The 17,461-nt window shown below is 44.5% G+C and overlaps 2 protein-coding genes across 2 annotated transcripts in view; both read left to right on the forward strand.

Moving 5' to 3' along the window:
- The window catches only part of LOC141122083 (uncharacterized), a 260,915-nt gene that overhangs the window by 43,432 nt on the left and 200,022 nt on the right, over positions 1 to 17,461 (forward strand). The window lies entirely within an intron of this gene.
- Positions 14,634 to 16,387, forward strand: LOC141122088 (uncharacterized). The gene has a single exon (XM_073611893.1). It carries the CDS (start codon positions 14,644 to 14,646, stop codon positions 15,769 to 15,771), a length of 1,128 nt encoding a protein of 375 aa, XP_073467994.1. The 5' UTR covers positions 14,634 to 14,643; the 3' UTR covers positions 15,772 to 16,387.

A 17,461-nucleotide genomic window follows, 5' to 3' on the forward strand; every position in this document is an offset into this window, starting at 1 on the left:
TGGGGGGATGTTGTTCGCCCCCCCGGGGGTACTGGCCCCAGGCATTACTACCATTGCATTCCTAATTTTTAATATTGCACCCCTCCCATGGCTAATTGTATGGTGGTATCGTGGAATGTGAGAGGACTTAATTCGGCTGTCAATCGTTCGCTAGTGTTCGCCTACCTGCGGAGGCTCCGCCCACAGGTGTGTATCCTTCAGGAGATGCATCTTGTGGGCTCCTGCATTCTCAGCTTAAAAAAAGCCTGGGTTGGTGGGCACTACCATGCACCATATTCTAACTATGCCAGGGGAATAAGTATTTTACTGAATAAATCCCTGCCATTTCAAATTTTGGAGGTTAAACTCGACCCGGGGGGCAGATACATTCTCCTACATGCTCTGATATGAGAGATTCCCTTTGTAATAGTGGGGATATATCTGCCTCTCCCTGCTGACGTTAATGTCCTTCATGAGCTGATGCAACAGGTTACATTATACAACGTTGATAATGTATTATTTATGGGTGACTTTAATTTAGCCCCCTCCAGAGATATTGACAGACTACATGCCTCGGGCCCACCCCAGCATGAACTCTCTCATTGGGCCTCCACCTTCAACATGACAGATGTTTGGCGTCATTTTCACCCCTCAGATAAAGCATACACATGCCTTTCTACAACATACCGGACCATGTACCGCATTGACTTGGCTTTTGCCTCCCCTACGCTACTTCGTAGGGTGGACTCTGCAGAGATTCTTTCACGAGGCATCTCGAATCATGCCCCGGTATCGGTTACTATCCGACTCTCTCATGTGGTAGGCGAAAGGATGTGGCACTTGTGTAAATATTGGATCATGGATCCTGAGATCCAGGAAGAGCTACCCGAGACTTTATGTAACTTCTGGATAAACAATGATGAATCCACTGGGCCGCTGGTGCTGTGGGATGCATTTAAATCTTGGCTCAGGGGGGGAATACATGGCCCGCATAGCAGGTAAAAAAAGGAGTTCTGCGCAGTCTCTGAGGCATCTGGAGGAACAGGCAAGGTTGAGAGAAGCTGATTATGTGCGGACTCTTGACCAGGCTCACTATGTGCCCTGGCAGGATTCTCTGAGAGAACTGTCCCTTCTTAGGGTTGATCTAACGCAACAATCTATGCTTGACAGTGCACAAAGGGTTTTTGAATTCGGAGATAAGAATGGCAGGTTGTTAGCTTGGCTGGCCAAGGAGCGGCATACTATGACTCACATTGGTAGGTTGAAAGCACTAGATGGCTGTTTGTTGATGGCCCCAGCTGATATTAATGCGAGATTTCTTGAGTTTTATCAAAACCTATATTCTTCTAGAGCAAACTTTGATAACAGTGAGCTACTCCATTATCTGGAGCGGATCCCACTCCCCTCCTTGGAGGTGGGGAAACGCGAGGAGCTGGATAAGGACATCTCCTTAGAGGAAGTACAGGAAGCATTGGGCGCTATGCAATCAGGAAAGGCCCCTGGGCCGGATGGAATTCCCATCGAATTCTATACTGTATATCAAGAGTTCTTAGCACCTAGGCTTACCTCCTTACTGCAGAAGTTTTCTGAGCTAGGTTCTCTTCCAGACTCGCTATCTGATGCGATTGTGGTTTTGGTGCCCAAACCTGGCAAGGACCCTGAGGAATGCGCCTCCTACCGGCCTATTTCTCTTATCAATGCTGACGCCAAACTATTGGCAAAAATATTGGCCATTAGGCTTGGTAAAGTAGTAGGGGACCTTGTCCACGTTGATCAGACCGGGTTCATGCCGGGGAAGGGCACTGATATCAATATCCATCGTTTATTCTTGAATCTGGCCGCCACCCATGATAATGGTGGCACTAGGATCATAGCCTCTCTGGACGCAGAAAAGGCTTTTGATTCTGTTGAATGGGAATACTTGTGGGCGGTGATGCGGAGGTTTGGAGTGGGACCTAGATTTATGCAATGGCTTAGTCTCTTGTACAAAGCTCCTAGGGCAAGGATCCGGGTGAATGATACCCTCTCGGATTTTTTTCTCCTTCAGAGGGGGACCCGACAGGGTTGCCCCCTGTCTACCAGTTTATTTGCGTTGGCCCTGGAGTCTCTGGCGATCTTAGTCAGGGAATCCAATCGCATTGAGGGGTTGAGGGTCGGCCCTCTGGAGGAGAAAATATCCCTATACGCAGATGATACCCTACTATACTTACACGATGCCAATGCTTCACTAGAGGCTGCCCTCGAAGCCTTTGATGAATTTGGACAGTTCTCTGGGATACGTATAAATTGGTCTAAGTCAGTCCTTTTCCCTCTGGATGTGCGGGCGAAGGACTTGGCGCCCCAGACCGTGTTGCGGTGGGTGGAGGAATTTACGTATCTTGGTATAAAGGTTACAAGAGATCCCCAGGCCTTCCAACGCCTTAACCTTCTACCCATAGTTGCGCAAATGAAAGATCACTGTTCCCGTTGGGCCAATTTACCTCTAAACCTTCTGGGGCGAATTAATGTCTTAAAAATGATTTACTTACCCAAGCTCAACTACATCTTTCGGAATTGCCCAACATGGATACCTCAGGGTTTCTTTAAAGACTTAGACACCTGTATTAGTTCTTTCCTGTGGCGGGGATCGTCTCCTCATATAGCAAGATCGACTCTACAACTTCCTGTGAGTTGTGGGGGTCTAGCCTTACCTAACCTACTAGTGCACTATTGGGCAGCCGTTCTAGTCACGATTAGGTGGTGGTTTGCCTGGAGGCAGCTATCGTGGGGTCCCTCACCAAACTAAGCAACCTGGCATATCGCGGAGTCTCGTCGTACCCATTTTTGCCTGCTCCTACTAAGGCCACCCTGCGTGTTTGGGGGGTGGCTAGGCGAAGGTTTTTATCTACCAACCAATGGTCCCCATATTGTCCGTTGTGGGGGAATTCGTCCCTCCCGCACTTTAGGACCATTCCAGACCCGCAAGTGTAGGCCGGATGTGGCATTAGAGTGTTGAAGGATGTAATTTCGTCAGGGTCCCTTATTCCCTTTCGCACTCTTGCAAGCAGACATAATTTCCCTGTGTGGATGTTATTTCGCTACTATCAGTTGCGACATGCCTTCCGTGTACAGTTCCCGACTCCGCCTGTCCTTCAGGCTGATGTGGTCGAAGAGCTACTATCTCAAGAATCTCTGCATAAACCCCTATCTACGCTGTACTTGACATTACTTAGGAAAGACTCGCCAAAAATGGAGGTACTATGGATCAAGTGGAAGTCTGATACCCCGGCTTTAGACAGGGAATCATGGGAACAGTGTTTTGAAAATAGTTTCCAACTAGTGATCTCCTCTAGGGATAAATTAATTCAAGCCAAGTTCCTACACAGGATATACTTTACGCCTCAGAGACTGCACAGAATATATCCACAGAAGTTCCCGAATTGCCCACGCTGCCAATCACCAGATAGTGACTATATCCATATGTTCTGGAATTGTCCTAGACTCTCCAGCTATTGGGCTGCTATAGAGGAATTCATTAATGTTCGCCTCCAATTGGAGATATCTCTATCGGCCGAGTTGGCCTTGCTGGGTATACAGGACGATGAACAGAGACCCTGATATACCAAATTACTATTATCACTGCTACTTTTTTATGCTAAAAAAGAGATTCTACTAAAATGGACATCTCATCGACCTCCTACAATAAGAGCATAGGAAAACTCGATTAATGCTCTCCTACCTATGTATAAACTAACCTATATAAGTAGAGGATGCCCCCAGAAGTTTGCGCGGGTTTGGCAGCCGTGGACTGACCCCATCTGACCTCCCACCTTATAGACGTGGCCTATATTGCATGTTGTTTGGGATGGATTTGCCCCCCCCACCCCTTTTTTATTTTATATTTTTTTGTCTCCCTCCTGCTACTGTATTTGGTGATCCCTCCCCCCCCCTGCTCCTGAAGACATAAGTATAGGATAACTCAATGTAAGGTTATATTGACTGAAGCTTCCGATAAGCCCCCCGCCCGCAGACCGGGCAAGGGTTGTGGGGATGAGGCCCTTGTCCCCATCAACATGGAGACAAGGTGTTTTGGGGGGCTACCCCAAAGCACCCTCCGAATGTTGAGGGCATGTGGCCTGGTACGGTTCAGGAGGGGGGGGTGCTGTCTTGTCCGCCCTTCTTTTCCTGCGGCCTGCCAGGTTGCGCACTCGGATAAGGGTATGGCATGGATTTTTGGGGAGACCCCACACCATTTTTTTTTATTTTGGCGCGGGGTTCCCCTTATAATCCATACCAGACCTGAAGGGTCTGGTATAGATTTTGAAGGGGACCCCATGCCATTTTTTTTTTTAAATTTTGGCCGGGGTTCCCCTTAATATCCATACCAGACCTGAAGGGCCTGGTATGGAATTTAGGGGGACCCCCCACGTCATTTTTTTTTTTTTTTTAATCTTGGTTCGGGGTTCCCCTGTGGGGAAATCCCATGCAGTTTTTATCAATGATTTTTTATGTGTATTGTCGGACCGGCAATTCATTAATAGCCGCAAGTAGTTTTAAATGACTTTTTTTCCTTTGAAATGTCATTTTGCTGTCAGACTGTTCTAAACACAGGAAACATGCGCCCCTTATAGGCATACTATAGACACCTCCCAGCTACGAAATTTTAAAGGGATATTACACTTTTATTGTTTCACTTTAAGCATTATTAAAATCACTGCTCCCGAAAAAACGGCCATTTTTAAAACTTTTTTTTGCATTGATCCATGTCCCCTGGGGCAGGACCCGGGTCCCCAAACACTTTTTATGACAATAACTTGCATATAAGCCTTTAAAATTAGCACTTTTGATTTCTCCCATAGACTTTTAAAAATTGTTCGCTGTTCGGCGAACTGGCGAACAGCCGATGTTCGAGTCGAACATGAGTTTGACTCGAACTCGAAGCTCATTCCTAGTCCAGAGTAGGGTGGGGACTGGGTGATATCAGCCTGTAATCCCCTGGTCACTTTCCTGAGCTGTGTTCCCCGTCCTGTATTCCTGTATTTCTCTCAGATAATCTTCCTTCTCTGTGATGAAGACACAATTTATGTATCTAGACTGGATTTATGGAGATTCTGGGGTTCAGCTGGAAGCAAAATGTTCATTTTCAAAATAGACATCTAGCAACATGTCTGACAGAACAATTCTCCCAGGATTACTTGTTCTGTTGTCTGCTGGCTGTGCCGGGTGGAGGGATATGTCTGTATAGTCTCAGACCCAAGTCACTGAGTGCAGTCTCAGGAGATGGGAGGCAGCGGTGTGGGACCTCTGCAACTTGTCTCATGTAAACATTTAATCTTCCACTGATTACTGAATACCAATATTATGAGTCCTGACCCTTACACTATATAATTTATATTGTACATTACATACTCCTGACCCCTGCACTATATACTCTATGTTGTACATTACATCATTCTGATACTATATAGTCCTATCTGTTGTATCTTATACAATATGTTGTACATTACATAGTCCTGACTTCTGCTCTCTCCCCTCTCCCCACTGCTATATATACACATAATATGTATTCTCTTTTGTTACAACCATTTTCTACCACCTGGACATTTTATATCTGATGATTTGATTGGAGCACAGACTTTTACATGGTGATAATAATGTTATAACATCCATAAACATTGGAACCTTAAACAGAAAGTGATAATGAGGGAGGAGTCAATAACCCAATGATGGTAGTCTTCAGGATCAGTCCAGTCTTCATCTTGGTTGTTCTCCCCCCATCCTCACTCTCTGACCTCTGGTGGGGCTCAGCCCCGCTGTTATTCATGACTAAATCATGGACTAAATAAGGAAGCGCAGGACTTCTTGTGTTGGGAAGATGGCAATGAATGATAGAGGGGGAGGGGACACTCGTCCCATAATCCCCTCATCACTGTCACTCCTATAAAAGACAATTCTCATTGTTTCCTCACTCTCTGACTAAGGTCCATGAATAAAGAAATGAACTGGTAGGAGATCAGAGGACCCATTTACTAGTTACCTTGAGGGGGGAATTGTAAGATCATATATAGGAATTGGAAAAGTGTTTTAGTGTTGTCACCCCAGGGTGGCTCTGTGGACAACACAGTTAATAATATACTAATCCACATCCTAAAAATGAGTATATATAGGAATTGGAAAAAATTTACTTTTCAGGCATATTGTACTCTTTGTTAAAAAATAACATTATTTATTTATTTATTACAAATCATTCATGAAAAAGACGAGGACAAGAATAAAAAACATTTACAAAGTGAATGTGGTTTAAAAACATGTCTCAGTGACCAACCAAACAGTCCAGAGTTCAACCTGAACCTACATGGACTGGGTTGGTAGATAGACGAGAAGGTTCCTATGGTTTACAAATGAACCCCTAAAATCTAGTGATTATATATATATATATATATATATATATATATATATATATATATATATAACGTATTTATCGGCGTATAACACGCACTTTTTTCCCCTTAAAATCAGGGGAAAATCGCGGGTGCGTGTTATACGCCGATCCCCTGCGATCCTGAGCTGACAGATGTTAAAAATCGCTAACCGCGATTTGAAAATGGCGCCGCCGGCGCCGAAATACACAGTGCCGGTCCTCGGCTCTTCTCGCCCTTTTTCGGCTTCACTCGTCGCCGCCCGAACCTAGCCGAGTGTACTCGGCTAGGTTTGGATAGCTCCGCTCACAGTCACGCCCATCCCGGGCGGGACTATGAGTGGAGCCGAAAGTGCACGAGAGCCCCCGAGAAGAGCCGAGGACCGGCTCTGTGTATTTCAGCGCCGGCGGCGCCATTTTCAAATCGCGGTCGGCGATTTTTAAGCTCAGGAGATAGAGATGGGATCCTGCAAGGCTGCACTGGGGCAAGGCTGCACTGGACACTGGGGCAAGGCTGCACTGGACACTGGGGAAGGCTGCAGTGGACACTGGGCAAGGCTGCACTGGACACTGGGCAAGGCTGCACTGGACACTGGAGAAGGCTGCACTGGACACTGGGCAAGGCTGCACTGGACACTGGGCAAGGCTGCACTGGACACTGGGCAAGGCTGCACTGGACACTGGGGAAGGCTGCACTGGACACTGGGCAAGGCTGCACTGGACACTGGGCAAGGCTGCACTGGACACTGGGCAAGGCTGCACTGGACACTGGGGAAGGCTGCACTGACATGGCTGCACTGACATGGCTGCACTGACATGGCTGCACTGACAAGGCTGCACTGACATGGCTGCACTGACAAGGCTGCACTGACAAGGCTGCACTGACATGGCTGCACTGACAAGGCTGCACTGACAAGGCTGCACTGGGGAAGGCTGCACTGACATGGCTGCACTAAGAAGGCTGCAATGATGGGCATTTAAATGTAAGTTTTTTTTCCCTTCAACTTCACTCCTAAAAGTTTTTTTTTCCTTAAAATTCCCTCCTAAATTGGGGTGCGTGTTATACGCCGATAAATACGGTATATATATATATATATATAAATTCTATATAAGATGACCCAATCAGTTATCATACAGTAGTCATGTATGGAGGGGTTGATGGAGCCAAGCTGGAATAGATCAATTCCGCTTTAATATTCAAAGGGTACATTCAAAATTTGCTCGTCCAGTTTTGCGCTCTGGACGGGCTTCTTCTGGAGCTATATGAATATATGTGTAAAGAAGAAGAAGTATGAATTTGTCACTGAGGTGGGGCAGGCAGGTAACACAAAGACTTCACAGGGGGTTCCCGGTCACCATAAGACGACTGGAGCTCATTGGGGCACCTGAAAACTTATATGTAGATCCTGTGACTTCTGCCCCTGGGATAGGGAGGGAACCCTCTACACGCTTCCCAATGGGGAGATTTTTACTCCATGTTTTTCACAAATTGCAATACAAAAGGGGTGATCTATTTGATGCAGTGCCGTTACAGATCGTTTTATGTGGGTAAAACGATCCAACATATGAGACAGAGAATCAATGATCATATCCTTTACTCCTCTAATGGAAAAATGATCACCCCAGTGAGCCACCACCTTGATCTGTACCAAGTTATGTGTCATTTATGGTCCTGGAGGTGATACCCCATAATCGGAGAGGAGGGAATTAGGATAAGAGAATCTTACAAAAGGAAACCTTTTGGATTGAACAATTGAATTCTATCAAATCACCAGGTTTGAATGAAGTGCTCTCATATAAGCCTTTCTTGTAAAAAATCCTCCTTGTGGGAGAGGAACTTGTCCTCCCCCTTCCGAAAAATAGCACTTTCTTTCTCTCCTTGGCAAAAAATAACTTTTTTTTATCAACAAAAATGTATTTTTGAATACTGTACATTTGCTCTGACACGGACCTATTGCATATTCCGAAACAAAGTTTCCTTTTTTGCTAATATACAGTGCCTTGAAATGTTCTACATTTTGTCATATTACAACCAAAAACGTAAATGTATTTTATTGGGATTTTTTTATGATAGACCAACACAGAGTGTGAAGTGGAAGGAAAATGATAAATGATACAAATAAATATGTGAAAAGTGTGGCGGGGGGATTTGTATTCAGCCCCCTTTACTCTGATACCCCTAACTAAAATCTAGTGGAACCAATTGCCTTCAGAAGTCACCTAATTAGTAAATACAGTCCACCTGTGTGTCATTTAATCTCAGTATAAATACAGCTGTTCTGTGAAGCCCTCAGAGGTTTGTTAGAGAACCTTAGTGAACAAACAGCATCAAGAAGGTCAAGGAGCACACCAGACACGTCAGGGATAAAGTTGTGGAGAAGTATAAAGCAGGGCTAGGTTATCTCCCAAGCTTTGAACATCTCATGGAGCTCTGTTCAATCCATCATTGGAAAATGGAAAGAGTATGGCACAACTGCAAACCTACAAAGACATGGCCGTCCACCTAAACTGACCGGCCGGGCAAGGAGAGCATTCATCAGAGAAGAGCCAAGAGGTCCATGGTAACTATGGAGGAGCTGCAGAGATCCACAGCTCAGGTGGGAGAATCTGTCCACAGGACAACTATTAGTCGTGTTCTCCACAAATCTGCCCTTTATGGAAGAGTGACAAGAAGAAAGACAGTGGTAAAAGAAAGTCATAAGAAGTCCTGTTTGCAGTTTGTGAGAAGCCATGTGGAGGACACAGCAAACATGTGGAAGAAGGTGCTCTGGTCAGTTGAGACCAAAATTCAACTTTTTGGCTTAAAAGCAAAATGCTATGTGTGGTGGAAAGCTAACACTGCACATCACCCTGAACACACCATCCCCACCGTGAAACATGGTGGTGGCAGCTTCATGTGGTGGGGATGCTTTTCTTCAGCAGGGACAAGGAAGCTGGTCAGAGTTGATGGGAAGATGGATGGAGTCAAATACAGGACAATCTTAGAAGAAAACCTGTTAGAGTCTACAAAATACTTGAGACTGGGGCAGAGGTTCACCTTCCAGCAGGACAACGACCCGAAACATACAGCCAGAACTACAATGGAATGGTTTAGATCAAAGCATATTCATGTGTTAGAATGGCCCAGTCACAGTCCAGACCTAAATCACATTGAGAATCTGTGGCAAGACTGGAAAATTGCTGTTCACAGACGCTCTCCATCCAATCTGACAGAGCTTGAGATATATTGTAAAGAAGAATGGGCAAAAATGTCCCTCTAGATGTGCAAAGCTGGTAGAGACATCCCCAAAAAGATTTGCAGCTGTAATTGCAGAGAAAGGGGGTTCTACAAAGTATTGACTCCGGGGGGCGCCATACAAATGCCCCCCACACTTTTCACATATTTATTTATTTTTTTTACAAATAAATATCAATTATCATTTTCCTTCCACTTCACAATTATGTGCCACTTTGTGTTGATCTATCACATAAATTCCCAATAAAATACATTTACGGTTTTGGTTGTAACATGACAAAATGTGGAAAATTTCAAGGGGTATGAATACTTTTTCAAGGTACTGTATAAATGGAACGTTAATTTTATCATGACTTTTATCATCATTGATTCATTATATCTTTTTCATGTAGGTTTTACCTTTTGTGAACACAATTTGTCACTGGGGGAGGCATGCAGGGTATGAAGGCTGGGCACACCCCGAGTCTCCTTTTGGAGTCTGTTATGCGGTTGGCAGTGCCGTTCTCCTGGCATTTCAATTGGGCTTGGATCCTATATGGAGTGGCAGTGTGCACAGCACTCAGGGAGTTCACTAGAGGGCGCTTAGCCACTCTGTCTTCCCCCTGTTTGCTTACAGTGGCTGTTTGTATCGTCTATGGAGTCCTCCACTTAGACCCGTAATTTCCCATGGAGTGGCGGCGTGTGCGGTACTGGAGGTGTACACCAGAGAGCTCGCTGCCACTCGGTGACTCCTTCTTGTCTTTGATGCTGCCACTCCTCCCTGCACTTGTCAGGTGCTTTGTGGCGTCACTTCCAGGTACGGCAGCGGCCGCGAGTGCGCATGGACAGACCTAGGTGGCGCATGTGCAGGACGAACGGTCGGACTAGGAGCATCACACTCTGTCCAGATGACATGCGGAACCCCTGATTGGGATAGGTATTTAATGAAGGGTTCGTTTGGCACCATTTAGGCAGGATGTGGTCATTCCTTGGGACCCCGGAGCTGTAGGGTACATGCCATGGGCCAAATATACTGGTAAGTAGGCTCCTCTGGCAATAAGCAAGGGAGCAGATTTATACACCTGTTTATATGACTTATTACTAAATGGTGCCTTTTTATTTATTTGTAATGCCCTCAGAGCCATGGATGGTACTTAACCTAGCATTCAGCTGGTCACCTTTGATGCAAATAGATATCTCTCAGTTCATGTACAATATACACCTCTCCTGGCTCTGCAGTTTTCAGGTGCCCCGATGAGCTCCAGTCGTCTTATGGTGACCGGGAACCCCCTGTGAAGTCTTTGTGTTACCTGCCTGCCTCACCTCAGTGACAAATTCATACTTCTTCTTCTTTACACATATATTCATATAGCTCCAGAAGAAGCCCATCCAGAGCGCAAAACTGGTCGAGCAAATTTTGAATGTACCCTTTGAATATTGAAGCGGAATTGATCTATTCCAGCTTGGCTCCATCAACCCCTCCATACATGACTACTGTATGATAAATGATTGGGTCATCTAATATAGAATTATATACACAGTGGGGATGGAAAGTATTCAGACCACCTTAAATTTTTCACTCTTTGTTATATTGCAGCCATTTGCTAAAATCATTTAAGTTCATTTTTTTCCTCATTAATGTACACACAGCACCCCATATTGTACACACAGCCCCCCATATTGTACACACAGCACCTCATATTGTACACACAGCTCCCCATATTGTACACACAGCACCCCATATTGTACACACAGCACCCCATATTGTACACACAGCACCCCATATTGACAGTAAAACACAGATTTTTTGACATTTTTGCAGATTTAATAAAAAAGAAAAACTGAAATATCACATGGTCCTAAGTATTCAGACCCTTTGCTCAGTATTTAGTAGAAGCCCCTTTTGATCTAATACAGCCATGAGTCTTTTTGGGAAAGATACAACAAGTTTTTCACACCTGGATTTGGGGATCCTCTGCCATTCCTCCTTGCAGATCCTCTCCAGTTCTGTCAGGTTGGATGGTAAACGTTGGTGGACGGCCATTTTTAGGTCTCTCCAGAGATGCTCAATTGGGTTTAATAGTAAGAAGAGCCGGCAAAACTGTAATCCTTGAAATCGTAGCTATGACTAAGGCAAAACTCGTCAGCTTTATTGTTTTATTATCACTCTGATGTACCAATAAACAACACTTCAAGGACTGCAGTTTTGCCGGCTCTTCTTACTATTGTTGCATTGGAGTGTGTTGGGACACATCGAGCTTCGGTACCTGTGAGTGGACCTGGTGTATGGATTGAGTTGTCCCTTTAGAGAGCGCTGTTACCGCTCTTCCTTTCCATGCTCAATTCTGTTTAAGTCAGGGCTCTGGCTGGGCCCTTCAAGAACAGTCACGGAGTTGTTGTGAAGCCACTCCTTTGTTATTTTAGCTGTGTGCTTACGGTCATTGTCTTGTTGGAAGGTAAACCTTTGGCCCAGTCTGAGGTCCTGAGCACTCTGAAGAAGGTTTTCATCCAGATTATCCCTGTACTTGGCCGCATTCATCTTTCCCTCGATTGCAACCAGTCATCCTGTCCCTGCAGCTGAAAAACACCCCCACAGCATAATGCTGCCACCACCATGCTTCACTGTTGGGACTGTATTGGACAGGTGATGAGCAGTGCCTGCTTTTCTCCACACATACCGATTAGAATTAAGGCCAAAAAGTTCTATCTTGGTCTCATCAGACCAGAGAATCTTATTTCTCACCATCTTGGAGTCCTTCAGGTGTTTTTTTTTAGCAAACTCCATGCAGGCTTTCATGTGTCTTGCACTGAGGAGAGGCTTCGGTCGGGCCACTCTGCCATAAAGCCCCGACTGGTGGAGGGCTGCAGTGATGGTTGACTTTCTACAACTTTCTCCCATCTCCCGACTGCATCTCTTCAGCTCAGCCACAGTGATCTTTGGGTTCTTCTTTACCTCTCTCACCAAGGCTCTTCTACCCCGATAGCTCAGTTTGGCCGGACGGCCAGCTGTAGGAAGGGTTCTGGTCATCCCAAACGTCTTCCATTTAAGGATTATGGAGGCCACTGTGCTCTTAGGAACCTTAAGTGCAGCAGAAATTTTTTGGTAACCTTGGCCAGATCTGTGCTTTGCCACAATTCTGTCTCTGAGCTCTTCAGGCAGTTCCTTCGACCTCATGATTCTCATTTGCTCTGACATGCACTGTGAGCTGTAAGGTCTTATATAGACAGGTGTGTGGCTTTCCTAATCAAGTCCAATCGGTATAATCACACACAGCTGAGCTCAAATGAAGGTGTAGAACCATCTCAAGGATGATCAGAAGAAATGGACAGCACCTGAGTTAAATATGTGAGTGTCACAGCAAAGGGTCTGAATACTTAGGACCATGTGATATTTCAGTTTTTCTTTTTTAATAAATCTGCAAAAATGTCAACAATTCTGTGTTTTTAAGTCAATATGGGGTGCTGTGTGTACATTAATGAGGAAAAAAATGAACTTAACCACTAAGCCACCGCCCACCGTCATATGACGGCTGGACGAGGCTTCTGTTATTCTGGGAGGACGTCATATGACGTCCTCGCCTTCCCGAGCCACTAGGGGGCGCGCGCGCGCCGCCGGCGGCGCGCGCGCGCGCCCGCCGTGTCACTCGGGACCCGGTGCGCGTGCCCGGCGGCCGCGATGTCCGCCGGGCACCCGCGATTGCCGGGTAACACAGCAGGAGCGTGGATCTGTGCATGTAAACACAGATCCACGTCCTGTCAGAGAGGAGAGGAGACCGATGGTGTGTCCCTTGTACATAGGGACAGCGATCGGTCACCTCCCCCAGTCAGTCCCCTCCCCCCACAGTTAGAATCACCTCCTTAGGTAATACATTAACCCCTCGAGCGCCCCCTAGTGTTAACCCCTTCCCTGCCAGTCACATTTACACAGTAATCAATGCAATTTTATAGCATTGATCGCTGTATAAATGTGAATGGTCCCAAAAATGTGTCAAAAGTGTCCGATGTGTCCGCCGCAATATCGTAGTCACAATAAAAATTGCAGATCGCCGCCATTACTAGTAAAAAATAAATAAATAATAAAAATGCTATAAATCTATCCCGTATTTTGTAGACGCTATAACTTTTGCGCAAACCAATCAATATACGCTTATCGCAATTTTTTTTACCAAAAATATGTAGAAGAATACGTATCGGCCTAAACTGAGGAAAAAATTTGTTAAAAAAAAAAAAAAATTGGATATTTATTATAGCAAAAAGTAAAAAATATTGTGTTTTTTCAAAATTGTCCCTCTTCTTTTGTTTATAGCGCAAGAAATAAAAACCGCAGAGGTGATCAAATACCACCAAAAGAAAGCTCTATTTGTGGGAAAAAAATGATAAAAATGTAATTAAGGTGCAGTGTAACACGACCGCGCAATTGTCATTCAAAGTGCGACAGCGCTGAAAACTGAAAAATGGCTTGGGCAGGAAGGGGGTGTACGTGCCCTGTATTGAGGTGGTTAAATGATTTTAGCAAATGGCTGCAATATAACAAAGAGTGAAAAATGTAAGGGGGTCTGAATACTTTCTGTCCCCACTGTATATATTACTAGATTTTAGGGGGTTCATTTGTAAAGCCATAGGAACCTTCTCGTCTATCTGCCAACCCAGTCCATGTAGGTTCAGGTTGAACTCTGGACTGTTTGGTTGGTCACTTAGACATGTTTTTAAACCACATTCACTTTGTAAATGTTTTTTATTCTTGTCCTCGTCTTTTTCATGAATGATTTGTAATAAATACTGTTATTTTTTTTTAACAAAGATTACAATATGCCTGAAAAGCCATTTTTTTTCCAATTCCTATATATACTCATTTTAGGATGTGGATTAGTATATCATTAACTGTGTTGTCCACAGAGCCACCCTGGTGTGACAACAAAAAACATACTCATAGGAATTGTAAGATCCTCACAGACAAAGCTGCCTGATGTGGGCGGAGTCCTGGTTTAGGGGAACCAATCTGCTCACGTCTAGTAATAATCTTTTTATTCCTATTTTAGTAGATGGACGGGAGATGAGGAAAACCTCAGAGGATTGTCTCACTTTGTCTCCAGACTGTAAAGTAGAAGATGAGGACATCACACAGTATAGTCCAGGAGAAAACCCGACTACCTCAAATGTCCATCCGGCACCACACAGTGTAGATGGACCATCGTATTCCTCTTATCCTGAGGAACCTCAGACTGTGAGGGACGGTGCCGTCCTTCCAACAGAGAAGAGCTTTTCCTGTACTGAGTGTGGGAAGTGTTTCCCTTCTAAATCTAAACTTAATGTGCATAAAAGATCTCACACGGGGGAGAAGCCATATTCATGCCCTGAGTGCGGGAAATGCTTTCCAGATAAGTCCAATCTATACACACATCAGAGATCTCACACAGGGGAGAAGCCGCATTCCTGTCCAGAGTGCGGGAAATGTTTTTCACTGAAGAGCAAACTTTACAGACATCAGAGATCTCACACAGGGGAGAAGCCGTATTCCTGTCTTGAGTGTGGGAAATGTTTTTCAGATAAGTCCTATCTTTACAAACATCAGAGATCTCACACGGGGGAGAAGCCGTATTCCTGTCCTGAGTGTGGGAAATGTTTTTCAGAGAAGTCTGATCTTAACAAACATCAGAGATCTCACACAGGGGAGAAGCCGTATTCCTGTCCTGAGTGTGGTAAATGCTTTTCAGTGAAGTCCGATCTTAACAAACATCAGAGATCTCACACAGGGGAGAAGCCGTATTCCTGTCCTGAGTGCAGGAAATGTTTTTCAGACAATTCCACTTTTAACAGACATCAGAGATCTCACACGGGGGAGAAGCCGTATTCCTGTCCTGAGTGCGGGAAATGTTTTTCAGATAAGTTCCCTCTTTACAGACATCAAAGATCTCACACTGGGGAGAAGCCCTATTCCTGTCCTGAGTGCGGGAAATGTTTTTCAGATAAGTTGTATCTTTACACACATCAGAGATCTCACACGGGGGAGAAGCCATATTCCTGTCCTGAGTGTGGGAAATGTTTTACACAAAAGTCCCATCTTTCCACACATCAGAGATCACACACAGGGGAGAAGCCGTATTCCTGTCCTGAGTGCGGGAAATGTTTTTCACGTAAGTCTCATCTTTGCATACATCAGAGATCTCACACGGGGGAGTGAGGGAATTGCTCCTTACTGAAGTCCTGTCTTCCTGTACATCAGGGATCCCACACAACCCCTCAAAGTGTATTAGTGCCTTGAGTGCGGGAGATGTCTTCTATATGAATGTTGCTGGACATCACAGCTCTCATGTGGGGAAGAAGCACACCGTGATATACACCTCAGATATACTCCATGGCTGATCTTCATCATGTAAGAAACAGTTCATAAGGAGATCAGAGATCACCAAAGACATGGATGAAGTGTTGTACCGTGTTAGCCATTGATAGCAGGAGAAAAATAAAAATGGAGTCATTACCTTTCATTGGCTGAGTACATTTTGTGGTGTAAGATTTCACAAACACTTAGAGGTCTGTTTAAAAAAAAAATAGTCGAACGGTTATGACCAGCATTCGCCCAGCCATGATGAAGATTGGCCGTATTTTATTTCATACACTGATTTCCTTGACTCCATCTAATGACCATAATGCAGTATTGCACTAATTGAGGTATTTCAGGAAAAATACCTGATTATGGGCACTAGATGGAGCTGATGATCATAGGAAATCACTGTGTTAAATCACAGCCAGAAATTGTAACAGCTGGATGAATGATTGTCACATTAATCTAATAATTTTTTTGAAAAATAGACCTCTTAGTCTCTTTCATCAGACATGTCTTCATACTAATACCTGAGATCATACTCATACACTTATCAGTACAGTACACACTGAAGGATATAACTTAAATAAGCCAACACTATTAGACTAACCATTGAATTAAAATGAGAAATACTATGTTTGGACTTAAGATGGTGCTAAGTATAATAGCAATTATCTCCAGCTAGTGGCAAATGAAGTATTTTGTATTTTAAATCAATGCAAATTATTCGACCAGCAAATAGCCAATTAAACTCAATTTTCCCCTCATTCACACAGAAGGAATGTACATGTAGTTTCATTGGGTGAATTATTATGTAAATGATTTATGAATAGACCCCTAAATGTCAGGAGACGTTTATATAAAGATGGGAAGTATGAATAGACCTCCTAGCAATGTTATTACCAGGCTGCAGCTAGGGGGAGCTCTAATGTTTTGGGTGTAACCACAGCAAAGTGATCCCATCTAGATCACATTAACCCTTTCACTGCCAGAGCTGGTTTTCCATTATTTTTGCACACATGGTAATATGGAGATTTTGGGCCTGAAGATTAGATAAAATCTCCAAACTAGGGATGAGCCGAACACCCCCCTGTTCGGTTCGCACCAGAGCATGCGAACAGGCAAAAAATTTGTTCGAACACGCAAACACAGTTAAAGTCTATGGGACACGAACATGAATAATCAAAAGTGCTAATTTTAAAGGCTTATATGCAAGTTATTGTCATAAAAAGTGTTTGGGGACCCGGGTCCTGCCCCAGGGGACATGGATCAATGCAAAAAAAAGTTTCAAAAACGGTTGTTTTTTCGGGAGTAGTGATTTTAAAAGTTAATTAATAAAAACAGCATGGGAATTCCCCACATGGGAACCCCGAACCAAAATTTAAAAAAAAAATGGCGTGGGGGTCCCCCTAAATTCCATACCAGGTCCTTCAGGTCTGGTATGGATTTTAAGGGGAACCCCACGCCAAAAAAAAAAAAAAAAACGGCGTGGGGTCCCCCCAAAAATCCATACCAGACCCTTATCCGAGCACGCAACCTGGCAGGCCGC

This window comes from Aquarana catesbeiana, unplaced genomic scaffold (genome assembly GCF_042186555.1).
Source record: "Aquarana catesbeiana isolate 2022-GZ unplaced genomic scaffold, ASM4218655v1 unanchor239, whole genome shotgun sequence".
Classification (NCBI taxonomy): domain Eukaryota; kingdom Metazoa; phylum Chordata; class Amphibia; order Anura; family Ranidae; genus Aquarana; species Aquarana catesbeiana.